Source organism: Loxodonta africana, chromosome 19 (assembly GCF_030014295.1).
Source record: "Loxodonta africana isolate mLoxAfr1 chromosome 19, mLoxAfr1.hap2, whole genome shotgun sequence".
NCBI lineage: Eukaryota > Metazoa > Chordata > Mammalia > Proboscidea > Elephantidae > Loxodonta > Loxodonta africana.
Genome location: NC_087360.1, coordinates 31,210,400 through 31,238,298, shown reverse-complemented (window position 1 = coordinate 31,238,298; position 27,899 = coordinate 31,210,400). Strand labels below are relative to the sequence as shown.

At 45.6% G+C, this 27,899-nt stretch overlaps 1 protein-coding gene and 1 long non-coding RNA gene across 5 annotated transcripts in view; one reads left to right on the top strand and one right to left on the bottom strand.

Annotated features, from left to right (window-relative positions):
* The window catches only part of LOC111753108 (uncharacterized), a 47,928-nt gene extending 24,367 nt beyond the window's left edge, over nucleotides 1-23,561 (bottom strand). For all 4 annotated transcript variants that reach the window (XR_010318618.1, XR_010318615.1, XR_010318616.1 and 1 more), the window contains exons 1-3: nucleotides 23,453-23,561; nucleotides 19,946-20,148; nucleotides 3,257-3,433 (exon numbers count right to left, since the gene is read on the bottom strand). This is a non-coding gene — a long non-coding RNA (uncharacterized LOC111753108). The remainder of the gene's footprint in view (nucleotides 1-3,256; nucleotides 3,434-19,945; nucleotides 20,149-23,452) is intronic.
* Nucleotides 23,365-27,899, top strand: part of GRK3 (G protein-coupled receptor kinase 3) — a 155,315-nt gene continuing 150,780 nt past the window's right edge. Inside the window, exon 1 of the mRNA XM_003419096.4 lies at nucleotides 23,365-23,526. Coding sequence (XP_003419144.1) covers nucleotides 23,414-23,526 — 113 coding nt within the window. The 5' untranslated portion in view covers nucleotides 23,365-23,413. The remainder of the gene's footprint in view (nucleotides 23,527-27,899) is intronic.

Below are 27,899 nucleotides of genomic sequence, written 5' to 3'. Positions count from 1 at the left end.
GCTCCCCTGGCCTCTGCTCAAATCTCAACTCCTCCTCAGAGACACCTTTCCTGACCACTCACAACCCCCCTTCTCTGACACTCTTTACAATTTAGTTCTTTCACAGAACATTTTACAATCTAACCGTATCTGGTTCATTTATTCACTTGTCTCTGCCTCTTGCTAGAATAAGGGCTTCTTAGGGGCATGGTCCTTGCCCATTCTGGTGTTCCCAGTGTCTCCAGCACCTGGCTTAGTGCCTGACACAAGGCTGACACTGAGTAAAAAGTAGTCAGAACCTTAGGAGCAAAAGGGTGGCATCAGTGTGCTTTAGAGAGGGGTGGGGAACAGAAGGGACTTGTGATACTGCCATGGTGTGCGTGTGTGTTTGTGTGTGTGTGGCTGGGAGTTTAGGGGGGTCACTGTCACAAGGGTCAGGGAGCTGACTGTTGCCTGAGAATTGCTATCCAAGTTTATTCATAGAGTATTTTTAAAAGGAATGCTGTGTGTGTAGATAAGAAAGAGACAGATAGAGACTGACAGAGAGACATACAGACAGAGTCAGAGTGAAAAGAAGAGAAGATAACCTCGTACAGAAACATAGCAAAACCAACAAGGGAAGCGTCATCACGTGTTTCACTGGCTTTCTGCCTACCAGCTGATAATCTGGGGGCCTGTGCTGTCTTCATTCTGTACCAGGGCTGCCTTCTCCTCCAAGCTACACTCTGAGAGCCCCCGCTTGGGGGAACAAAAGAACTCCAGGCCATTGCAGTTCAGCATTATCATTTCTTTCCACTTCCTCCTTATGACATGGGAATAGCAAGAGTTCCCTTAATTTCAGAAGAAATGAAAATGATTTCTTTGGGGGCTGCTCAGTAACTCTCCTCCCCTCACTGGTCAGTTCCATACACCCCTACAGGTTTTCGGGGACCCTTCTCAAAAAAATTTTTTTTTTTTTCTCAAGAGAATGGTGTTATTGAACGTAAATCTCAAAACAGAAATTCAAAGAATGCAGCTCAAGGCAGCTGTATCTTTCTTTTCTTAGCTGAGAGCCAAAATATGCAATCAAAAGCCACTTTCTCTACCTTCTTCCTCAGTTTTCTCTGAGGTCTGGAAAAAAAAAATGTCTGTGATTCTAATTTTCAGAAAGATAACGTCCTATTGAGTTGTAGCTTCAGAAAGCTGCTCGGGAAATTGATGTGCACGTGGACTACGTTTTGTTTTTGTTTTTGAAAGTAATATTTGATTGTGTTCATGGACCTTCTCATTCTGTTCTGGTTTTTCCATTTCCATTAATCTGGTTTCCCTGCCCCCTTACATTCTCCTCTTTGTTTTAAAGTCATTGTTGACTGTTGGTGTCATATAGGGAATTTTTTTTTTTATTATTAACTTTTATTGAGCTTCAAGTGAATGTTTACAAATCAAGTCAGACTGTCACATATAAGTTTATATACACCTTACTCTGTACTCCCACTTGCTCTCCCCCTAATGAGTCAGCCCTTCCAGTCTCTCCTTTCGCGACAATTTTGCCAGCTTCCAACTCTCCCTATCCTCCCATCCCCTCTCCAGACAGGGGATGCCAACACAGTCTCAAGTGTCCACTGATATAAATAGTTCACTCTTCATCAGCATCTCTCTCCTACCCACTGTCCAGTCCCTTTCATGTCTGATGAGTTGTCTTCGGGAATGGTTCCTGTCCTGGGCCAACAGAAGGTTTGGGGACCATGACCGCCGGGATTCCTCTAGTCTCAGTCAGACCATTAAATATGGTCTTTTTGTGAGAATTTGGGGTCTGCATCCCACTGATCTCCTGCTCCCTCAGGGGTTCTCTGTTGTGCTCCCTGTCAGGGCAGTCATCGATTGTGGCCGGGCACCAGCTAGTTCTTCTGGTCTCAGGATGATGTAGGTCTCTGATTCATGTGGCCCTTTCTGTCTCTTGGGCGCTTAGTTATCGTGTGACCTTGGTGTTCTTCATTCTCCTTTGCTCCAGGTGGGTTGAGACCAATTGATGCATCTTAGTTGGCTGCTTGTTAGCATTTAAGACCATAAAAAAAAAAAAAATTTTTTTTTTTTTTAAGACCATATAGGGGATTTTTTTAAAGGAACACAGTACTTATGGGTGATTCGTGGGCTGTTCCTGATGAACTGAAAGAACTGTGAAGGGTGAAGGTAAGCTGATATGATCATGGTTGGATGACAAGGGAGACCAAGATTTTCTTGTTCTTTCATTTTTTTTATTTTTCCCCTTTAAACATTTTCCTATGGAGATGAACCAGCCTCTACAAATCTGGTGCCTGGTATTTCCATGTCACTACGACTCGACGGCACTGGGTTTTTTTTTTTGTTTCATGTACCACCTCTTATCTGTCTTCTCAATGTTACTTTGCCAACTTTTCTGGTTCATTTCATTGATCTGATTCACAGTGTCACTGTTTCAAGGAGCTCTACCTACAATTCTAAGCCATTTCCTGGAATGGGAAAATCATGGTGACCCCATGTGTCAGAGTAGGACTGGGCTTCATAGGGTTTTCAGTGGCTGATTTTTTTTTGGATGTAGATTTCTGGGCCTTTCTTCCAAGACACCGCTGGGTGGACTTGAACTGTCAACTTTTTGGTTCACAACTGAGTGCTTAACTGTTTGTACAACCCAGGGTCTTATTTCAGGGAGTTCTTCACTTCTGATTTTTATGCTGGGTCCTGGGTAGAAAAAAAGGTGACCATCTACATTTCTATTGAGGCACCATGGCCCAGAAATGGTAAATATTTGCTCAATAAGTGATTTATTACCTTTCATGCTGTGATTAAAGTTTAACTTTCATTGAACAATTGCTCCATCTAGGTAGATAAAAATAACTACTTGGAGACATTGTGGCAGCCCTTTCTGTGGTCTCCCAACAGTCTCTCTGACTCCCCACTAATCCATTCTTTTCACAGCAGTTTGTTTTGGGAACAAAAACAGTCCTGCCACTGTGTCTGCTTAACATAGTCAATGCCTCCCTATTGCCCCAGGATTCAGTCCACACTCCTTATCCAAGCTTTAACGTCCTGCAGGGTCTGGCTCCTCACTGACATCACAGCCCCATATCACGCGCACTGTCTTTGAGGCTTGGGCCAGAAACTGGGTGTGTTAGTGAGGGGTCAGTTGGGGAAGCAGAATCCCATAGTATTATGGAGTAAGGACTACATTATGGGAATCAGAACTTACACATCTGTGGGAGGAGCTGGAGAAGTAAAAGCCTATAAAGGGGAGTTGAGGGATCAGAGAGAAGTCACTTACAAGGTCCTGAGTCAAAGCAGAGAAATCTGGAGGCTTGACGTGCCCAGCTGCTGCAGAAGCACCATGGAAGTGGCTGCTGTAGGTTCTGGAATTTATTGGTTCTCTGTGGTTACTGCCTCTGTGAATTCACAGCTGAGCATCTGGAGGTGGGCCTGGCGTCACTGCTGGTCCCTACAGCTGGAGGAGAGATGGATAGGGTGCAGGGAAGAGCATTGGCTTGTCTCTCACCACTTCCAACCAGTGACGACCTTCAGAGGATAGTGTCTGCCACCTCACTTTGGCCTCTGTGGCCTTGCACAGCCTCATTTTGGAGCAACTCTAACCTGGAACCATATAGGGAAAGGTGGCCTGGGAAACCTGATTCTCAGTATAGCCAAGTTGCCACTAGAACAATCTGGCAGAGTGGGATGGGGTGGAAAATAAGGGAGACAGAGTCTATGTACTCAAGGAACGGGGAGAAAGAACAGAGAGGTGCAAAGAGGATATCTGGGTAGTTTTGCTGTGTGATGTTTGCTGTAACCCCCTCCTCCAGATCCGACTAAACCCCTTTGTTATGTTAATATCAAAGGTCATATCAGTATCGGGTGCGTCCTCAACCTAATCGATTCTGAGCTATAAAAAGAACAGATTAGAAACAGACACAGGCGCTTACCAGAGAAGACAGACACCAAGTGAGGATGGCCTAGAACCAGAGAGCCCCTTGGCCATACTGTGCAAGTTGTATTTACTTCTTTCCTTTTCTTTCTTCCTCCTCCCTGCCCCCCACCTCCCTGCCTCATCTCTATGTTCCCTTTTTTCATTTCTCCCTCCCTTCTGCCTTTATTCTGTCTTAGTTTGCTAGTGCTGTTATGACACAACAAATACCACAAATGAGTGGCCTTCAAGAACAGAAATTTGTTTTCTCACAGTTCTGGAGATTAGAAGTCTAAAACAGGGTCTACATCTTGTCGATTCTTTCCTTGTTGGAAGCCCTGGGCGTTCCTTGGCTCTGGGTGTCTGTCTTCCCTGGTACGTGCTTGTGTCTGTGTCTAATTGGCTCTTTTTATAACTCAGAAGTGATTAGGTTTAGGGTACACCCTATACTGATATGACCTTTGGTATTAACATAACAAAGAACATCCTGTTTCCAAACAGGACCATGGCCATAAATATAAAGGTTAGGCTCCAACACGTATTTTGGGGAGATACAATCCAATCCACAACAATGTCTTCCTTCCTCCTGGATGTCCTGAATCTGCTCTGAGGTGGCATGGGGAAGAACAAAGACTGCAAAGGTGGCCCAAGCACATAGAGTTTCCGTTTCATTGAAAGGGGACATGAGTTTCCAATGTTGAGAAATCACGATCTAGCCCAACTTCCACCTCTTCCATTAACTTTAAATCTTGCATTTTAAAGTTACAAAAGCAATGCCTCCTAATTGTAAATCAAAACCATAAAAAAACCAAACCTGATGCCATAGAGTCAATTCCAACTCATAGCGACCCTATAGGACAGGGTAGAACTACCCTATAGGGATTCCAAGGAGCGCCTGGTAAATTTGAACTGCTGACCTTCTGGTTAGCAGCCTAGCTCTTAACCACTACACCACCAGGGTTTCCAACTGTAAATCAACTAACACCAAAACCAAACCCGTTGCCATCCAGTCGATTCCGACTCATATTGACCCTATATGGCAGAGCAGAACTGCCTCATAGGGTTTCCAAGGCAGTAGGTAAGTGCTACAGCTGCTAACCAAAGGGTCAGCAGTTCGAATCTGCCAGGCGCTCCTTGGAAACTCTATGGGGCAGTTCTACTCTGTCCTATAGGGTCACTATGAGTCGGAATCAACTTGACGGCACTGGGTTTGGGTTAGATCTTGATGGAAGCAGACTGTCACATCTTTCTCCGGCAGAGCAGCTGGTGGGTTCAAGCTGCTGACCTTTTGGTTAGCAGCTAAGTGCATTAACCACTGTGCCACTAAGTCTCTATCAAGGAACGCGGAAGTATAGAAAGAAAACAGAAGTAAAGGCAATGTCTCCCCTGTTCCCTCCCAGCCCCACTTACTCCTGGTTTCATAGCTGGAGAAGCAGAAGCCCAAAGAGGTTAAGTGCTTTGCCCCAAATCACACAGCACTCATTTTGCTCTATAAAGGAGCCTCTTATGAGTGATCCAGCTCTTAAAAAGCCATGTTCGCCTTGCTCATCCTCTCCAGTGCTTATCCTCCACCCAAGAGGTCTGACAGTGTCTTCACCTAAAACAATTTGCATTGATCATCGTTGCTGGCAATTTCCATGTCTACATTAAAGTGGAGAGAGTGAGTCTAATTATTGGCTGTTCTAGGCAGAGCTTCTTGGGGTGAGGCCCTTGGGGTGGGGACTGTATTTTGGTAGGAGTTACCCTGGATTAGGGACTCTTTCTCAATTTTAGGAGCTCAGTTGTATAGTTCGGTTGGGTAAAGTCAATTTATTCATTTCCCTTTGCAGTGACTAGAATGCTGTGTAGACACTACGTGGCCCAGGGGCTTTCAAACTCTTTGATAATACCCCCCAGTAAGAAGTACATTTTACAAAGCAACCCAGTATACACATAACACACACACACACACACACACACACACACACACCCCTCTACATATCTGGGACAAATGTTTCACAAAAAGATGCATAACCCTCACTGTGTGTGACTCACTCGGATGATTTTTATTCTGTTCTCTTTTGCTTCATTATTTTAAAATGCAGCTTGCATCCCTCTAAGTGTATCTCATGGCCTACCAATTGGCCTTAAATCACAGCTTAAAAAACACTGCTTGAGGGGAGCTCCGCTTGTGCAGTCAAGGAATCTTGGGAGGGAGCGCAATTAATCATGAGAAAGTCGCTTGTTACACCTAGAACCAGAGCCGAGAGCGTCATAGCGTTTGGAGAGAGGGCTCAGCAACACTGCGATAGGCTCTGGATGGGTTATTTCTGCCCCATTATGGGGCTCACTTTCCCACTGAACCGGAATGTTCTCGTCTGCCAAGGAACGATAATTGCCCACATTTGCTGAGAGCCTACAATGTTCTAAGTGATAGAGAGTAAAAGAAAAAAAAAGTGGTTGAAAATATGGTAGAAATGAGCAGGTAGATAAAAGATAGGGAAAGCTTGTCTCTGCCAACGTCAGACTCAGGCGAGTACAATGGAAAATGAGTCGTTTTAACACCAGCTGGCATCAGCAAGACACGGAAGGGACTGTGACGTTCACATCATTTTGGTCACAGAACATGATATAGCTGGCACCCCTGTGGACAAAAACCAGTAATTGGCATGTTACTGGGAATGGCTGCTCAGGTTCCAACTAGGGGGCCCTGGACACCAAACCTCTCCCAGTGTTATCATCACAAGATAATGGGAGAAACATGCAAGATGTCATGGGATCCCAGGTGGGGTGCTGGGGGCAGGATCCCAAGTAGCGAGAAGAGCAGGAGCAGAGGAAGGAGAGGCTATGGATGCACAGGATGCAAGCTGTTCATCTCCATCTGCCTCTGGTCAAGTTCACGTAGATAACAAATCATGTAGTTGTACCTCCACGTTGCTTTCCTGGTCAACATCAGTGTGTGGAAGAAACCTTCGGCTGGGAAAAGACAGATGCTCTCTCTGCTGATACCAGAGTAGGGCCATCAAGGCCACCTGCTGCCCTACAGCCAAGAAGGGTTAGGGACTGGAACAGAGGGTCCACACTAAATATTTATTTTTCATTTACTTATTTTAAAATACATTTTATTGAGGTGTTACCTAATAAGCGCATAGCTCTACAATATGTATATACGTATGATGCTGGAAGCTAGGCCACCAGTATTTCAAATACCAGCAGGGTCACTGTCATTGATTGAATTATGTCCCCTCCAAAATGTGTGTATCAATTTGCCTGGGTCATGATTCCTAGTGTTGTGTGATTTCCCTACATGTTGTAAATCCTGCCTCTATGAAGTTAATGAGGGAGGATGGGTGGCAGTTGTGTTAGTGAAGCGGGACTCCATCTACAAGATTGGATTGTGTCTTGAGGCAATCTCTTGAGATATATATAAAAGGAAGAAGTGAGCAGAGAGACAGGGAGACCTTATACCACCAAGAAAGCAGTGCTAGGAGCAGAGCACGTCCTTTGCACCTGATGTTCCTGCATTGAAATGCTTCCAGACCAAGGGAAGACTAATGAGGAGGACCTTCCTCCAGAGCCAGCAGAGAAAGAAAGCCTTCCCCCGGAGCCAGTGCCCTGAATTCAGACTTTTAGCTTACTGGACTATGAGAGAATAAATTTCTTTGTTAAAGTCATCCACTTGTGGTATTTCTGTTATAGCAGCACTAGATGACTAAGACAGTCGCCTATGGTGGACAGGTTTCTGTGGAGCTTCTAAACTATGACAGACTAGGAAGAAAGGCCTGCCAATCTACTTCCCAAAATTAGCCAATGAAAATCCTACAGGTCCCAACAGAATATTCTCTGTTGCAGTGCTGGAAGTGAGCCCCCTAGGTTAGAAGGCACTCAAAATGCACAGTGGCCACAACAACAGACTTGAGCATACCAGTGATTATGAAGATGGCACAGGACCAGGCATGTTTTGTTCTGTTGTGCATGAACCGGAGCCAACTCAACAGCAACAACAACAATGTAAGTACAACTTGATTGATGCATAAAACACTTCTGGTCCCTAGGAAGCACCCATGCCTCCCTCCCAGTCCGTACCCCACAGAGCTAACCACCATTCTGACTGCTCTCAGCATTCATCAGTTTTGCCTGTTTTCCAGTTCCTTATAAATGGTCTCATACAGTGCGGACTGTTTTCGTCTCTGTTTTTGTCTATTCGACAGCATGTTTGTGTGATTTGACCACTCTACTGCAGGCAGCAGAGGTTGTGTGTTTGCACTGCTGTGTGGTATCCCATTATATGGCCATGCCGTGATTTATTTTTTTGACTACTGATGGATATTTGGGTTGTTGCCAGTCTTGGCTATGACTATGAATCAAGCTGCTGTGAACATTTGTCTGAAGGCTTTTTGGTGGACATAAGCACTCACTTCTTTAGGATATGTATCTTGGAGTAAAATTCCTTGGTCATAGGGTAAACATATATTTAGCTTTAGTGAATATGGCCAAACAATTTTCCAAAATGGTTAAACCAATTTATATTCACACCAGCAGTATACAGCCCTCACCAGTCCTTGGTTTTCTTTATATTTTAATTTTAGCCATTCTAACATAATGGCCCATCCTCATGACAAACCAATTATTGTCCCTACTTCCCCAATAAAGGACTAGCTGGGGCCTTGAGAGGTCAAGCCATTTGCCTAAGGTCAAGCCATCAGCAAGTGCATAGAAAAGCTGAGATACGAACTGTGCTTACGACACCCTGGTTTCCTGCTCTGTGCTAGATATGATCAGCTGTCATTCTGTCACCAGCTAAGTCAGCATTTAGGTTGGGATACTTTAGAGCACAATCCCCATGTAATTGATCTCTATTTGTAACTGCATCATTTCATTAACTATCACCTCTTGATTTTGTTCTGGGAGTGCACCCTTATTTGGTCTTATATTCCCTGCCCCATACACTGTGTTGATGGAACCGATTCTTCTTCATTACTTAAGGTATAAATTTTAAGCAAACTACAGCTTTTTGTTTTGTGGTTGTGAAAATAAACACAACAAAACATACACTCATTCAACAATTTTTACTTGTACAGTTCACTAACAACGGGTGCATACTGCACATTGTGTCACCATTCTCATCATCTCTGCCCCGATTGTTTCCCCACCATTAACTTAGACTCCCTGTCCCTTAAAGTTCTCATCCGTGCTTTAGAGTTACTGTTGTTACTTCACTCTCATATAGGTAATTCTTCAATAGGGCGCAATGCTCAAGGCAGACATTCTCTATTAATTGAGCTAAATTTTTACTGGAAACTCTGGTGGCATAGTCGTTAAGTGCTACGGCTGCTAACCAAAAGGTTGGCAGTTTGAATCCACCAGGTACCGCTTGGAAACTCTGTGGGGCAGTTCTACTCTGTCCTCTAGGGTCACTATGAGTCGGAATTGACTCGACGGCAACGGGTTTGGTTTTTTTGGGTTAAATTTTTATTTAGTCTAAAGATGACTTCATGGAATAGTTTTGATTCAAGGTTCAAAGTTGTTTCCAGGCAACAGATTCAGGGGTCCCTCCAGTCTCACTGTGTCCAGTAAGTCTGGTTTCCAATAAAAATTTGAAGTTTCATTCCTCAATTTTTCTCCTTTTTTTTTTGATCAAGATTCATCTATTGCGTCCCTGAACAAAACGTTCAGTTCAAACTACATGTTTTTAAACAAATAGCAAGTTACTTGAACCAGCAACCAAGGATTACATTCTCTTCAATGGAAGGCCAGTGGAAAGCCAGCAAGGCAGAAGGTGACATTTACTTGTTTCAGCTGTAAGGGACAGACTCTAGGGTGACCCCCTCTGGTCCCCACCTCCAGGTGTTCAAGCCCTTGTGTATTCCCCACCCTTCAGTGTGGGTGAGACCTATGGTTTACTTTTAATCAATACAATATTCAATGGTTATGGGCTATATAAGATTGTATCACCTGTCTGGAGAAGAGGCTTTCCGTTGATGACTTTGATGAGCTAAATGTCCCTGTCAGCAACTGAGCATAGCTTCTAGTTCCAGAGGGCAGCCTCTAGCCAACAGCCAGCAAGAATCAGAGACCCCCAATCCAACAGGACACTGAAAAAAACACTCTAAACCGATTGCCATCGACTCATCATGGCAACCCCACATGTCACAGAGTAGAACTGCTCCATAACGTTTTCTTGGCTGTGATCTTTATAGAAGTAGTTCGTAAGGCCTTTCTCTACTGTAGAGCCACTGGGTAGGTTTGAACCGTCAACTTTCAGGTTAGTAGTTGAGCACAAACCCTTTTGCCAAGGAATTAAATTTTGCCGATACTCACATGAACTTGGAAGTGGATTTTTTACCAGTTGAGCCTCAGGGGAGACCGCAGCCCTGGTCAACATGTTTGCAGCCTGTGAGATCCTGAGCAGAGGACCCTTGTTATGGATTGAATTGTGTCCCCCCTCACCCCCCAAAAGAATATGGAAGTCCTAAATCCTGTACCTGTAAATATGCCCCTGTTTGGAAATATGAGTTTTCTTTTGTTATGGTAGTGAGGCCATACTAGAGGAGGGTGGGTCCCAAACCTAACCAATTCTGAATGGTGTCTTATAAAAAAGCAGAATAGATGCACACACACAGGAGTGGGACGAGGCGACAGGTGCCAAGGAACAATCAGGGTTACAGACAAGGAAAGACCTTCCCTTAGACCTGATGCCATGTGAGACAATAAATTCTTCTCCTTTACAGCCACCCACTTGTGGCTTTTATGGCAGCCCTGGGTAACTAAAACAACTCTTGCAAGCTATACCCAGGCTCCTGACCCACAGAAACTTTGAAATCATATATGTGTGTTGTTTTAAGCCACTAGCTTTGTGGTAATATTGCTACACAGTAATAGATAACTAATACAAAAGCCATATCTCTGCATGGCTCTGCAGAAAGTAATCAAGAGAGTTGATGTGATCAGCCAAGCTTAAGCACTAGTAGTAGACAACCAGGTCCCTGGGTGGCTCAAACGGTTTACACTCATCTGGTAACTGAAAGCTAGGCTGTTTGCACCCACCTAGCAGCACCATGGAAGAAAGGCCTGGAGATCTGCTTCAATAAAGATTACAGCCAAGAAAACCCAATGGAGCAGTTCTACTCTGTAACGCATGGGGTTACCATGAGTTGAAATTGACTTGAAGGCACATGACAACAACAACAATAGATGACTATACCTTTCCAGATGGGAGAAAATTCCCTGAGGAGATGCTTAAGTCATGCTATCACTATGACCAGCAGAAGAAGGCTCATCGTGCCAAACATCCCATGACGTCTGAACTGTACTTCCAGAGTCTTGGTAGGTCTTGGGAAATCACGTTCTGTCTTGCACATTTGTTGGGCTCCTAGTATGATCAGAAGAGTCACAGAAGCTCCCAAGAGAGCTGTTCGTTGTAGCAATGTTTCTTGAGCAAAGGCTCAGTTGGAAGAATTTCCTAATCACACACTTGGTGTCCACGTGGCAAGTGGATCGATGGCGTCGCAAAGATGGGGAGGCACAGGGGAGAGGTCAGGTGCTGTTAAATGCAGCCCTGGCACCTGGGCCCTGTGATGACTCAGGAGAACCTTTGTCCAGGGCCCATGGGCCCGACAAGTCACCATTTGCATGTGGCATCTATTTGCAAAGCACACACTGATCCCCAGCACTTCCGAGGTGGTGGCAAAACAGACGTTTCTTTCAAGGCCTCAAGGGTGGCGACCCTTTTGCCTGACACTGCTCATCATTCCTGTTTATTTAGAAATAAAGGCCTGTGTGGACAGAGCTATCATTTGTTTGTTTCTTCTCATCTCTATTTAAAGCAGTTTATAAGGAAAGTCTTCCAGAAAAGTCCAGCCTCCCCTGTTTTTTGGACTCTGCTAAAGGGACGAGAAAGTCATTACCATCGAGTAGCCAGAATTCTTGTTCTCAAGGCCAATTAGATCATATCACTTCCTTGTTATACACCCTTTTGTGACTCCCTATTGCTTTTGCGGCAAAGATTCCACTCTTGTGTGGCCTCCCAGGCCTGGTAGGCTCTGGCCCCTGCCTCTTCTCAGGCCTGGTCTCACATTGCATCCCCTTGCTCTTTGTCTCTGTTCTTTCCCCTCTCAGGGCCTTTGCCCAGGCTCTGCGCTTCACGTGGCAGCTATCTCCCTCCCCCTTCTGCTCATCCTTCCAGTCTCAGCTATAATGTTGCCTCCTCAGGGAAGCCCTCCTGGGCTCACAAATGACTATGAGGCCCCGTGTAATAGGCACTCTCAGGCAATCTATATCCTTTTGGCACATAAAACAAAACAAAACAAACAAGAAAACCCAACTCATTGCTGTCAAGCCGATTCCAACTCCTAGCGACCCTACAGGACAGAATAGAACTGCCCCATAGGGTTTCCACGGAGCAGCTGGTAGATTGAATGGCCAATCTCTTGGTTAGTAGCCAAGCTCTTAACCACTGTGCCACCAGGGCTTCTTTTGGCACATAACCCAAACCCAGTGCTAGCACATTATTTAATTTTAATTAAATAATCAACTTGCTGGTGAAGTCTCCCCTGCTAGAATGTTATTCTGGGAAGACAGGGGATATCTAGTTTGTTCCCTCAAGCACAGCCACCACCTGCCTATCAGTGAAGGGTTACGTGTTGCTATGATGCTGAACAAATTTCAGCCCAGGTTCCAGAATAAAACAGACTAGGAAGAAAGACCTGGCGATCTACTTCAGAAAATTAGCCAGTGAAAAACCTACGGATCACGAATGGAACGCTGTCTGATTTGAAACAGATCATGGGGATGGCACAGACCAGGTAGCATTTTGTCCCATTGTACATGGGGTCATCCTGAGCTGGGGGCCGTCCAAGGGCATCTGACAACCACCACCTTACCCCTACTGTCATCACAGTGGCTTATGCAAAGTAGGCCCCCAACAAATATTTGTTCAATAAATGATTGATGGAGTGAATCTCTGAATGAATGAATGAATGGAGGTCAATGCAAGTTTTTCAATCTGAGACCTCACCTAGCCACCAAGATGGACTGGATGGAGAACCTTCCTCTTCCTTAGATAATTATCCCTTTAGCTTTTGGGTTTATGGTGGCTGGATTATGGTTCTCTTCAAGGGACTGCTGTCTGGTCTCTAGAGGACAGGTTTGGTGATGATGACAGGCTTCATGGAAGCTCATAGGCCAGCAAAACAGAGGGTGACATTTGTCCCTTTCAGTGACAAGAAGGAGAGTACCTCTGCCACTTCTGGGCTGGGGTAGTTCTAATCCCCAATTAAGTGTAGCTGCTTCAAAACTGGCCCTGAGAACTGATTCTCTGAAGGAGAGAATTCTAGACTTGAGAGTGGCCAGGATTCCAGGACTTTTTGTGGTCTCCTGCCAACTGCCTGTCTGGAAACTGTCATGTACAGCAGATGCCCTGGAACATCTAGAGGTGCACGTGGGCAGGTTGACAGCCATGTGACAGTGACGTGGACTTCACTCATCCAAGGAGTCCTACTGAGCCCTTACCATGTGCCAGGTACTCTGCATCCCTTATTGTCTCATTCAGTCCTCACAATAATCCTTGAAACAGTTAATTAGCCACATGTTACAGAGTAGATAATGGGGGCTAGGAGAGGGGAAGTCATTTCGTCTAAGATCATCCCCGGGGTATTAGAAGTAAGATTCATATTGAGGTCTTCCTTAATTTGATGCCCTTGATCTTTCTGCTCAGTTATACCACAGCCCCTGAAGTCACTCCAAGTCCAATGAAGTCAGCCTGAAAGATTTTTGGGGTTAAGGAAAAAAATCTGTTGCCCTTAACACATCACACATGTACACAAAAAGCAAACAAACCTGACGTACAAAATTTTTTTTAAGAAGGGCAAAGCCTACTATTTTATAATCAAGCACATGATTTAAAATTCAGACACTTCTGGGAGAGTTAATCTACTGACGAAATCATACTAAAGTGTAAATGGTTGATAGATATTTTATAAGAGGAGCTTTTTTATTAAGGAGCCATGAACGAAGGGCATGGAGAAGAAGAGATGAATGCTTCTGCCTGAAGGGCTGAAGGGGGCAGGGGAGGTGGGAGGAAGGGGAGAGGAACAGAGAAAGGAGAAAAGGGTTTAAGAAAGGGGAGGGAGTCCCTGGAGAGAATCCTTGATAGCTTTGCATTATTGTTTGGAGGTGGCTAAGTAGCATTCCACCCTAGAAAGATGCCAGGGATGATATTTGAAAGGAGACCTGAATGGTGAGAAGCCAAGCAAAGATCTTGGAGGAGAGTGTTCCAGGCAAAGAGAAGAGACAGGACAAAGACCTGGATTTGGAATCACCTTGGCCCACAGGTGTTGAACTTAGTGAGTAGAGTTGAGAGTCATAGGAGGTGAGGTTGGAATTAGCATTTTATGGGATTTTAGAGCTTACCGTATGTTAATGTGTGCTGTGTTATCTTGTTTGACCCAGTAACCCTATAATGCAGGAGCACATTTGGACTACAGGGGTCAAGGGTATAAGCTCTGGGTTCAGACTTGTTGTTAGGTTCCGACTCCTAGCGACCCTATATGACAGTAGAACTGCCCCATAGGGTTTTCTAGGCTGTAATCTTTATGGGAGCAGATTGCCAGGTCTTTTCTCCCATGGAGAAACTGGGTGACTTCAAACTGCCAACCTCTTTGTTAGCTGCTGAGCACTTAACCATTTGTACCACGAGGGCTCCTCCTGGGTTCTGATACCTGGGTTCAAATCCTATGAAGGTAGTCATTGTATGATCTTTCACAAGTGACTTGACGTTTTTCGCACTTTTAAAACAAGGCCAACCGTCTCCATCATAGGGGCTTGGGGAAGAATTAATGAGACAGCCATAAAAACCCACCCACTGCCGTCAGTCTGTACTTAATAAGTGTTAAAAAAAAAAAAAAAAAAAGCTATTATTATTACTATTTATACAGCAAAATGGCTTAGTGGGAAGAGCATTTCAGTGAGGCTGTAGACATCCTGGAATTGATTCTGTGTCTTCGCAGGTGAGTGATTCTTTTTTAGTGCCTGCCCCATCGACGACAATAAATATTTGTTGAATGAATGAATGAAAGCGTGACCTAACGTGGCAGGCCAGGGGCAGAAACAGAAGGGAGAGCACAAAGGTGAAGGCAGAGGAAAAACCAAAACCAAACCCAGTGCCTTCGAGTCCATTCCGACTCATAGCGACCCTATAGGACAGAATAAAACTGCCCCATAGAGTTTCCAAAGAGCACCTGGTGGATTCGAACTGCCAACCGTTTGGTTAGCAGCCATAGCACTTAACCACTATGCCACCAGGGTTTCCTGAAGGCAGAGGAGTCTGAAGGTAATTTCTTTGGCAATGGAGACCTATGGAAGGTTTTTGAGCAGGAGGGTGTTTTAACTGTCACGCTTTAGGAAAATTTGGGGGCAGGAGGGTGTCAGATGGATTGAAGGAGGAGGGAGGGTTTGGAAGCAGGACAAGTAGTTGGCATGCCGTGGGCACCTGCCAGGTGAGGAGGAAGAGAGACCTGTTCTGGGGCAGCAGGGAGAAAGAAAGGAGGGCTTCCTTCTTCCTTTTGTACCCACTGCTGTGTGTGCCTCCGAATTACCCTGGATGACATCCTCTATTTTAATTGTGGTGAAAATATACATAGCAACATATGCCAACTCAACAATTTCTACATGTACAATTCAGTGACCGTGATACATTCTTCAAGTTGTGCAACCATTCTTGCTATCTTTTTCCAAATCGTTCCATCACCATTAACATCAATTCAGCGCCCCCTAAGCAAAAACTACCCCCTACCCTTGGTAACCACTCATAAGCTTTGGTTTCTGTATATTTGCTTATTTCGCCTAAGTGAGATCATACAGTATTTGACCCTTTGAGACTGACTTATTTCACTCAGCGTGTTTTCAAGGTTCCTCCACATTCTGACATGCATCAGGACTAGCATTCCATTGAGTGTACATGCCACACTTTGTTTCTGTTGATGGGCATTTAGGTTATTTCTACCTTGTGGCTATCGTGAAAAGTGCCACAATGAACACTGGGGTACAGGTATCTGCTTGCATTTCTGCCTTCACTTTTTCTGGGTATATACCTAGGATTAGGGTTGCTGGGTCCTATGGTAATTCTAAGTTCAATTTTTTAAGGAATCATGAAACTGTTTTTCATGGTGGCTGTACAACCTCACCAACAGTTGTTTTTCATTGTTTGATCATTGCCATTCTAATGGGGTGAGATGGTATCACATCATTGTCCCTCCATTTTTGGACATATCTAGGGAACCTGCGTGTGTGATGTGCCGATGTCCCTACTGCAGCCACCCTCATCCGGGTCTTCTGGGTTGTTACCCTAGACCCCTATACGGTCTCCCCTTATTCACTTGCCACCCTACCAGTCCTGTACCCCCCAGCCAGAAGTGTCTTATATGAAGGCCCATCAGATCTTCTCACTCTGCTCTTTGAAACTTTGAACCGGCTACCTGCTGCCCCAAGGAAAGCCTCAACTCCCCACCGTGGTTCTCAGGCCCTGTGGAATCTGTTGGCCACTCCAACCTCATCTCTCCCTCTTCTCTTTTCTCTGGAGGCTGCCAATTTGGGTTCAGCTGATTTAACCCATCTCTAATCTAGAACCTTCCTAAGTGATGCCTATCTGAACAACTTCAGGGCCTGAACTGAAGGTCCCAGGTTGACCCAGAGCAGGGCTTCTCACACTTCCAGGCACCCTGGAGTGGCCGGGGTGGCTTGGCACAATGCACATTCTGCTTCAGTAGGCCTGGGGTGAGGCGGTAGGATTCTGACAGTTCCATCAACTAGCATCTAGGCCTTGCTTGGGGTCTTGTAAAAAATGCATGATTTCAAGCCCCCACTGGACTTCAGAATATGAGTCTGTGCTTTTTTCACAGAAACATCTGGCAGTGGTGGTCCAGAGCACATTTTAAGAGCCTGTGACAACCTTCCAGGTGGCTCCCTGGGATCCTTGGGGATCAGGGTGATGCCAGGACTAGCCCAGGCATCATAATTTTGTTATTGATTCTGACCTGCTTTGAGTTGACACCCATGAGCTCTGACAGAGTGGGACCAGTTGGGGAGCTATTACAGCTACTGGGAGGGAAGCAGCAGAACTAGCTGAGAAGAGAGGAGGACACAGGCTCCTGGATTCATTACATGCCTGTGGCCACTGGCCCATGTTGTTGTTACTGGGTGCCATCAAGTCAGTTCCTCCCGTAGCGACCCCATGTGACAAAGTAGAACTGCCCCAAAGGCTTTCCTTGGCTATAATCTTTATGGAAGCAGATTGCCAGATCTTTCAGATGCTGAATGGGTTCCAACTGCCAACCTTTTGATTAGTAATTGACTGCTTAACCATTGCTCCACCAGGGCTCCTAATGAATGTGTACGTATAAGGCATGACATAGGAGCCCCATGGGACTTTTCTTGACTGAGCTTTGTGGAGGCCTTTTTTGGGTTGGTCTTGATATAACTTCCCAACTGAAAAGCACGTGCCCTTCCAGACAGAAGTGGCTCTTGGAGGAAATGCCACTACGTTAAAGGTCAGAGGTAACTTTGCAATGTAGAAAAGTTCCTGGTCTTTTGCAACTGACGTAATAGCCATTGTTCTGTGATCTGGAAATCAGCTACATTCACCCTTCTTTGCATTACTGCGACGTGCAATACTGTGAGATAAGATAGGTTAGAATTCCCATGTCCAGTCTCATGGAAAGTCCAGGGCCTGCCCTGAGATCTGAGGGTCCCAGAAAGCTGACTTTCTTATTTTCATCATTGGTCTGGGTTTCCAGCCTCTGCTGACTTCTTGCTCTGTCCTTTTTACAGCCGATCCTTCATCTCCATCCTGGTGTTTATCCCAGTGTGGGCCATGGTCCCCTACTACCACCTTCCCAGCAGCCAGCCATCGAAGCACCGATGGATCAAGCCATGAAGTTGTAAGGTTCCCCAGGGAGGCATGGCATTGCTGAACAGTACAGCAAACTTAAAATGGCACAGAAGAGATGTCCTGTTCTTCCTATCTCTAAATGACCTCCAGAGAACCAGACCACTTCCAGGGGTTTCTACTGGTCCCCCATCCCCTGCAGTCCCTGCTCTCTCTTACTGTTATGAATTAAATTGTGTCCCTCCAAAATGTATTGGAATTCTAACCCCTATACCTGTGGATGTAATCCTGTTTGGAAATAGTGTTTTCTTTGTTTTGTTCGTTAGGTCATACCAAGTAGGGCAGGTTTGAAATCTAATCACTTCTAAGTTAGAAAAAGACCAGAATAAACACAGAGATATACACATGGGGGAAGACAGATGCCATGCAAGGATCACCAAGGAACCAAGGAACGCCCAGGGCTATTGACAAGGAAGGAATTGACAAGCCGAGACCCTGATTTGGGCTTTCACCCTCCAGAACTGTGAGAAAATGAGTTCCTGTTCTTTAAAGCCACCCACTTGTATTTCTGTTACAGCAGCACTAGGTAACTAAGACACTCTCCTTCCTCTCCAAGTCCTTCTACTAGGCAGAGCAATTTAGCTCACTCCAACCCCAGGCCCAAAGCTCCCAGACTTACCTTTGTATACCCCAAGCACATCAAGGTTCTTAGCTGCTGGAGAGGCCTTCTAGGCCATTAGTGGCACCAAGGACGGGCAGAAACCTGGCTATGAGGGCTCATCCTTAAACAGGATACCTCCTCTTTAGTCGGGCACTTGTATTATATTTATATTGCTTCCCAATAGAAGGCTGAGTCTTGGAGGCAAACAGTCTAGTCTTTTATGTCACCCATTCATTCTTTCATCCACCTACCCATTGATTCATTCGTTCACTTATCCATTTAACACATATTTCTTGAGCGAGGTCTCTGCTCAGGTGCTGGGCGAACAAACACAGATGTACTTGTTTTCAGAAACGTGCTGATGGTCTGCTCGCCTCACCTGTGGATTGTATTACTAACACTCTATTTCCTGATTCGAAGAAATCCAAATTTCCAAAATGTTATTAAGGGATTTGAGTACTCGTCACCTTACAAAGGGATTCACTGCCAGATTAAGGAAAGCCGGAGAATTTTAGAATTTGATGGGACCTCAGGGACCGTTTCATTCAATCCCTTTATTAGGCAGCTGTATAAACTAAGATTCAAACTACTTAAGAGACTTGCTTGCAGTTATTCAGCAAAGGGCAGAGACAGGGGGCACATCCAGCACTCTAGGACAGGTCTCTTCTCATCATACCTTGCTATCTCTCAAAGGACAATGATGATGACTTTGAGGCCAATATTTATTGAGTGCTTTCCATGTGCCAGACACTGTTCTAAGTGCTTTTCATATGTTGCAACATTGTTCTCACAGCAATTCTATGAACACCATTGAGTTGAGGCGCAGAGAGGTTGGGCAACTTGTCTAAGGTCACACCGCTTAGAAGCAGTAGCCCCAGGATTCTAATGCAGGTGATCTGGCTCCTGAGCCCACACTCGAACTACCGTACTCCACTGCCTCTCTTTAGAGAGTGATTCCCTGACCATGAATTCATGTACAAAAACGTGTTTCCATCCACATATTTAAAGGGAGGTACTTCTGTATGGAACATAATTTCAGTGCTATAAAAACTGAAGTTTGGTGCCATACCTTTGGGTACATCTTTTAAAGTATTTAGTTGCTATGTTGTTAAGTTAGGTGGTGTCAAGTTGATTCTGACTCATGGTGATTCCATGTGACAGAGTAGAACGGTCCCATAGGGTTTTCTAGGCTGTAATCTTTATAGGAGCCACCGGGTGGGTTCTAACCGCCAAGATTTTGGTTAGCAGCTGAATGTTTAACTGTTGCGCCACTAGGGCTCCTTAGTTGCTATGTACATAGATGCAATTTAAAGTTTGCACAGCTTTGCTGGTAGATGTACATGACAATGAGCAGAATTTTGATCTAAGTTAGAGGTAAAATGGGACCACGGCCCAGCATGCGAGAAATACCTGCAAAAGACTTTCCAGAGTGAAATGTTTGAAAATAAACACCCTGAAACCCCAGCTGTGTACAGTTTTCTTGAGAAGTAACTATATTTAGAGGACTACTTATAAAAAATCAAGTCTCTCTTACCAGAGATTGATGTAAATGGTATGACAGAGATGAATAAAATCAGGCCTGTCAACATCCCCTGTTCTCAAAAATCTTCTCTCTGGAGTGTTAGAGTTGATTTTTACATTGGTGATTGATTAATTTCCCAGGATTGCATTTTCTCCTCAGCTTTTGTAGTCCAGAGATTTTCATTGTGAGTAGGAAGTGCTAATAGAGCCCAGAATCTAAAAAAAAAAAGACCAGTTCCCTAGTTAGTTTTTCCTTTGAAGCTTTTATCCAGAGTAACTCTGGAGAGTCTAAACATCAATGCATCCACCTCAGCAAACCCCCCCCCCTTAATAATAAAAAGTCACAGAAAAGAGAGAAAAAAAGAACACTGTGAACCCTGAAGAAACTCTAGAGTTTTATCTATTATCACAAGCTGCGTGAGCCCAAAGTCATTTAAGCCATTTTGGGGGGTGGGGGTGTAATTATTTGCAAGGGAACATTATTGGTTCAGTACAAAATGGGTTGCTATTTGTTTTCGCTGTTCGTTGTAATGATTACAGGCTGGCGATAGCGTTTAGCAACAGGATCCAGCAGATCAGTTATGACAACTTCATCACTGTCATTAATGCCTTTTGTTTGCTGTGAACACAAAAAGCTGTTCAGTATGAAGAGTCAACGGAAACAGAGAGGAGGAGGGTGGAGAAAGTGAGGAAGGAGAGAGCCTGAACCCAAAGTTCACAAACTATTAATATCAAGAAAAATACCCTTGGGTAATTCAGTCAGCTGACTTCAAGGCTGGAAGGGCCTCAATTCGGGGACCACATTTTAGACTCCCTGTTCTTCCTACTAAAAGAGTAACTGCCTTTGTTTATAAACGCTCATCGTTTTTGCCAATTCTGGTTTCTAGAAATGCCCTAGGGAGATAATATTTTTGGTAAGGGGTCTTTCTGCTTTAAGTGTAATGACTGTGAATACATAGTGCCAGTATCTTCTCTAGCTTGCTAGGGTAAAATGAAGTCAAATAAATAGGGGAAGGGCAGTGACCTTTGTTGAGGATCTACTTGGTGCTAGGCACAAGGCTGGAGATTTTATGGTCATATTATCTCCTCCATCCTCTCGACAACCCTGGCCTCATTCCCACTTTGCCAACAAGGACAATAAAGCACCGAGAGGTAAAACCTGCCTCTAAGATCACCCGGCTAGTCATAGCAAAGCGGAGATCTGAATTCAGGTGTGTCTTGTTCCAAACTTACTACATCATGCTGCCAAAAAAAAAAAAGAACAGAAAATGTATTTTTTTAATTAAAATCGAAGTACTAATAATACCCGTTGCCATCGAGTCGATTCCAACAAACAGCCACCCCATAGGACAGAGTAGAACTGCCCCAAAGAGTTTCCAAGGAGCGCCTGGTGGATTCAAACTGCCAGCCTTTTGGTTAACAGCCATAGCTCTTAACCACTAAGCCACCAGGGTTTCCACTAAAATCAAAGAGGCGAGGTTAAAAAAATTCCAATATTTGGAAAACCAGGGGAATGTAGGGAGATGCATGCATTTATTTGATGATCTGATCATGTGACAGCAACAGTTCTAAAAAGACAATGAAAGAACTTGCATTAATTAAATCATAGTATTGTTATACTTTTGGGGGAACTTATTCTTCTTTCTGGGGTGACCCTTGACAAGCCATTCTGTGTTCCTGTTTTTAGGCCAAAAAAAAAAAAAAGTGAGCGAAAGATGGAAATTTGATATTTGGTTGCTATGTCTTGTCTCCTTAATGTATTTTGTGCTTGCTAGTCATTTCTGCTGCCTTGCCAAGCTCCTTCAACTCACGTTTCTACTTCTTACACCCTTTTCTGGACAACTTTATGCAAATTGTGCCTTGGATCTTGAGAAATGTCTGGTAAAACTGGCCAGTTGTGATGACAGGCATAGATAAAGAAACAGGAGAGAGCAAGGGAGAATGAGAGAACAAAAGAGAGCAGGGTTCTTGTGATGATGGAATCAGACTGCTTCTGCTATGACATTATATGAAATGTCCAACATTTGGCCTTAACAATTTTGCTTTCCTGTTGGACTCCGTCAACCCTGTAAGCCACTGACAGAACATTTACTCAATTCCCAATGTGACCCAAGCCGATGAATTAAAGGGATTTTGTTTTGTTTTGTTTTGTTTATTTAATTCTCAGCTCAGGTCTTCCTAGGCTCCTTGGGTGACCCTGAACACCACTCAGCTGGAGTGCCACCTGGATTCTGAAGGTGGACTTGTGTGCAGTCTTGTGGGAAAAGAAGAAGCGAATGAAAATACCAGGTGGGAGTGGGGAGTAGGGACCAAAGAAACCAAGTCTGAGCATCAGGAAGCTGGAAATTCCCTCATGTCTTGGCCTTGGCCCTATTTTTCCACTTCCCTAAATCACCCTTGTGGTGGTTGCACGTAGTAGGTGCTTCCTAGTTAGAGACCTAATTTAGGTTTCTAAAAGTAATGGTAAAACCACTAAAAAAAACAAAAAAACCCACTAGGGCCAGAATATTTTAGTTCTCCTCAACGACCATTTTAACACAAACTAAAAGCTCTCAGATGAGTAAAAAAGTGGAGACCCCCTGGGTACACCTCCGGGGGAGAGCTCCTAACTCAGGGGCTCCTTATGGGCAGCTCTGCTCTTTGGGCGGGGCTCTCACCCCACTTTGCTCCTCTTATCGTGTGACACACAACTTTCTCCAGCTTTGAGGTTTCTCTTGCCTGAGTTTACAGAGCGATGTGCAGGCAGGGGAACCCCGCCGACTAGGCGCAGTTCAGATGCTGCAGTAACACTGGCTTTAGCATCACCTGACGGGACAGGTGGGGCCCTTGCATTTCTGGGGACACCCCAGGCCACTGTCCAGTTTGAAAACTACGGTATGCGGGGCACGGGGACTTTCTCGCTGTCCCTGAGGTGGTGGGCGCCGAGTATTCCCGGGCAGTCGGGGCTTGCAGGGTCCTGGGGGTGGGGGAGGGCGTGAGTACGCCCGGGACTGCGGCGGGAAGTCCGCAGAACCATCGAGGAGAAGAGGAAGTCCCTCGAGGCCACTCGGAGGGGAACGCGGGAAGGGGACCCCAGGGGCTTGGTCAGGAGGCTAGGGTAGGCGGGCCTGCGGGTCTGCCCGGGCGCCGAGGGGGATACGTGCGGTTGGCGCGCGCTCCCCAGCGACTCCTCGCGGAAGTGGGGGGGGGCAGCGCGTGCGCGGAGCCGCGGGGGCGCGCGGCAGGGGGCGAGGGGCGGGGCGGCGGCGGCGCGAGGCGGCGGCGCGCGCGGGGCTCTGAAGCGCGCGTGGGGCTACGGCGCGCGCGCGCGGGGGCGCGCGGGGGCCGGGCGCGCGCGGGGGGGCTGCCCCGGGGCGGCCCCCCCACGTCGGGGCGCGGCGGGCGGCGGCGGCGGAGCGTGTCCCGTCCCCGTCCCCGTCCCCGTCCCCGTCCCCGTCCCCGTCCTGAGGAGCTGCCGCCGCCGCCGCCGCCGCTCGCCAACATGGCGGACCTGGAGGCCGTGCTGGCCGATGTCAGCTACCTGATGGCGATGGAGAAGAGCAAGGCGACGCCGGCCGCCCGCGCCAGCAAGAAGATCGTCCTGCCGGAGCCCAGGTACCGTCTCCCCGGCCCGCCCCCCACCCCCGCGCCGCTGCCCCCAGCGCCGCCAGCGACCCCCTGCGTCCGGGAGGGTCGACGCTCCGCCGCCGCTGGCTCCTGGCCCGCGAAGTGCGAGCGGGGCAGCGGGCTGGCCTCGGCTTTCCGGTCCCCGCAAATGGGGGCATCGAGGGCTGCTGGGGGAACTCAGGGAGAGAGCGCCCCGAAGTGCCCAGCGCGGCGGCTGACGCGCTGCGACGGCCCGGGCAGGGACTGGTGAGGATGTGGCTGCGACTTCGCTGGACCAGCTCCATCCCTGTCGCCCACTCCAGCCCAGCCCCGTCGCCTCCTCCTGCCCCACTGTCCTCTTGGCCCCTCCTGCCCCTTCCACCCCTGTGTTGCCTCCACCCCATCACTGTCTCAGTCCAGCCTCATCCCTGTGGTACTCTCTGCCCCGTCCCTGTCAGCCCTCCTGCCTCATCCCCGCCTCCCATCCAGCGCCATCCCTGTGGTCCCCTCTAGCCCCATCCTTGTCATCCTTCCTGCTCTTTTGCTGTTCCTCATCCCTGTCTTTTCCTACAGCTCCATCCTGATCATTCCTGCCCAGGTTCCTGCCGTCCCCCTTTTCAACTCCATTCTCCCCTCAGCTCCCTCTCGGCTCCTTAGCAGTGGAGTGCAGGCTTGTTGCTTTTTGTCCCAGATACTTAAACCCCTGTTTTCAGCGCTTGCTCCTCTTGAGTCCCTTTAGTCCAAGTCAGCTTCCAAGGCTCCTTGCCTCTTTTGTGCCTCAGGCAGTAAACAGTGGATTCGGACCCATCGAATTTTATTTTTGCTGCTGTCACCTGAGCTGCTTTTTCTGCAACTTGCAGGTCTACTGGTGGCACTTTATTAAGAGGCTGAAATGGGATTCATTTAAGAAAGCACATTGAAAGAGCGATTCCAGACAAGAATGTGTTGTTAAATTACTAAAGAGGGGCTCAGTGAAATGGGGGGGCGGTGTGTGTGTGGTGCTTGGTGAGGTCCCTAACAAGTTGTAATTTTATCTCAAATGATTTATCATTGTAGAGGTTGCCTGGTGATATTACATCATAAAATACTATCGTCTCATTTGTACCACTCCAGAAGAGAATGTTCTTGATGTTAATAGTGAGTTTCAAATTATATCTGAACTCAGTAGTGGTGGAGGTTTTTTTTTTTCCCCCAGCTTCTTCCCTAACTAACACCATCAGTAGTTGTACAGCACATGTAGAGACATGGCTCCTCAACTCTAAATAGCTCTCGTGTGGAACTGATGAGAAAAAAGAGGCATCTTCTTTATTGTGAATTTGAAACTGTGCAACTATATAAAATATCAGAACCTAAACCAAAGCGATTCCCAGTTTTTAAAACTATCAGTTCTTCAAGCATGGTACACCCAAGATTACTTAAATGTTACCCTGACATAAGAGGGAAAAAATAAAAACTTCCTTTTGATGCTAAGTGATTTGCAGGTTATTTTTCCAAGTCAACTCAGGAGCTCTGTGATGTAGAAAATATCAGCCCCTTTGAGTTATTTGTAGGGAAAAGCTAACCGGTGTAAATGAAGACATGCTTGCTCTTGGTATTTTTGGCCCACACGTCTTGTTGGTTTTGCAGGGCATGCCCTTTGATAAGCAATGCCAAGCAGTGAAAAGCAGGAAGAGGGCAAACCTTTTGGGAGTGTTGTGAAATTGACATTCCTATTTCAGAATGTGACATATCTTCAGTGAACTGAAGATCAGTGCTTTAAAAAAAATTCTGCCAAGTGGGAAACTGAGTAAAACGAGAACCCCCAATCAAACCTGAATTCCATTAAACAGCCAGACGTGTGCATTTCTATCAATGTGGCATAAAATGCATAATTTCTTTTTCTCCTGCCTTTCTTACTCCCCGCTCCAAGGGCAGGGAGCCCGAACTATGTAAAGTTTCTATGTATATAATCAACAAATCTCAACACTGGACAGGTTTTTTTTTTTTTTCCCCAAGTGGGGGGTATATAATATTACTAAAATTAGGAACTTGTGTTCATTTTTTTCTTGGTGTTTTGAACTGACTGTGACTTCTGCTTTTTGAGTGTCCCTCTTAAGAACATACTTCTATGCTTAGAATGTTCACTTCCTTGTATGAATGCCTGTTTTTCTGTGGCATCTCTGGTAATGCTTTCTTTGATGGCAGAATTAGTGACAGCGAGCATATTGAGCCTCTTTCTGATGATGTTTTAGAATTGAGAAATACCAACAGGAGAGTCATTTTAGGCAACAGCTCTTTCGTTGTTAATTCTGTTGCTATTTTTTAAATAGACTTTTGAATTAGGCCATTGGAAAACCTCCTCAAGGAATTCTGATTTGTTTTGTGTTTATCTCTACTGCTTTGACTTGGATTTTGTAATAGAACCATTTGCATAGTAATAGTCACTTATTGTGTTGTGTCAGGTTTCAGTTACATTGAGATTATCAGGTAAAGACATCTTGCAAAGTTTTCTCTACCGCTGGATGGCAGTGAGTAGTCCACCTGCTTGGTTTTTGGCAGATGGGGTTGGCACTGGGAGCTCTTCAGATCCAGTGAGAAAGTTAATTTCTTGTTAAAATGCCTCCGCTTAATGGCTGGTATGATTTCACTGTGCTAATAAAAGATACTGGTAAAACGTTTTCTGGTAAGAGTTTTTATCTCAGCCTCGTTTTGGAGTGAGCTTTGTGATCGACTGTCTTTGGTATTCCCGAAAAAGTCACTGGGACCTGTAATTTTAGTATCTAAATTGGTGTATCCCTAACCAATCCCTGTTAATCGATTCCAACTCATGGAGAGCCCATGTGTGCCAGAGTAGGACTGCATTCCATAGGGTTTTTAATGGCTGTGACCTTTTAAAAGTAGATCACCATTCTTTTCTTCCAAGGTGCTTCTGAGTGGATTTGAACTGCCAACCTTTTGGTTATTTGCCAAGTGCTTAACTATTTGTGCCACGCAGGAACTGATAGTTTATCACAGGTGACTTTTTATTTCCAGCTATTTGAAGTCACTGTAGCGGGCTTGACGGGAACTAACCACAACACACTTCTCTGCGCTTCCTTATTTTAGTTACTTTGCTTTTTCCACAGCTTTAAACAGAAATACAGCAGAACTAAACAATATCTAGCTAATCTGACCAGAATGCTCCTTAGAAGCAAGTATGGTGAGACTGCATTTTACATACTTTGGACATGCTGTCAGGAGGGATCAGTCCCTGGAGAAGGACATTATGCTTGGCAAAGTACATGGTCAGTGGAAAAGAGGAAGACCCTCAACGTGGTAGATTGACACAGTAGCTGCAACAGTGAGCTCAAGCATAACAACAATTGTAAGGATGGAGCAGGACCGGGCAGTGTTTTGTTCTGTTGTGCATAGGGTCGCTATGAGTCGGAACCGAGTCAGCGGCACTTAACGACAATAGCAGCGAACTAATCTAAATGAAACGCTGTGTCTGCAGTCCCCTGCCTATTACGGGAGAGTCTCAGAAAATGGAACATTCTGCCCAGGGGAGATTTTGTTTCTCTGAGATAAGAAGAGGCAAACATTTTGTTATGTTGACACATTATTCAATTAATGAACCAATGAGTGTAAATCCTGTCAAAGCTGACTGTTTGTTCAAATTATATAGCTGCTTTAGTTTACTGAAACATTTGTTGAGATAATGTAGCTGATAATGGGATCTATTGGGAATAGTAAACTGTGATCCACCAGACTCACCAGGCAGTGCTGGTTAAAACACGAGCGTTCGGATGTGTGTGGCAGTTGCTTTAAGCCGTGTAGACAAGAAATGCTCTGATTTAAGTAGGATCTATTTAATCAGCCAGTGCCTAGAAAGGGTCAAAATCTTATTATGCCTTGGAGTGATCCAGACAGCTTTTATTTTAGGCTTCATTAAGAGGGGACAATGGTGGTTCAGTGGTAGAATTCTTACCTTCCATGTGGGAGACCCAGGTTCAGTTCCTGACCAAGGCACCTTATGCACAGCCACCACCTACCTGTCTGTCACTGGAGGCTTGCGTGTTGCTATGATGCTGAATAGGTTTCAGCGGAGCTTTTAGATTAAGACAGACTAGGAAGAAAGGCCTGGCTATCTACTCCCAAAAGTCAGCCAGTGAAAACCTTATGGATCATAATGGCTCTCTCTGCAACCAGTCCTGGAGATGGTGCAGGGCCAGACAGCATTCCCTTCCATTGTGCATGGGGTCACCATGAGTCAGAGCTGGCTTGATGGGAGCTGACCACAACACTGTTTCACCATTTCAAACGAATGAAATACAGTTGCCTTGAAATCACACTTAGTTGAAAGAGGTTGAGTAACATGAAATCGATCTTTTCCTTGGAGTCTCATTTCTGATTTTGGACATTGA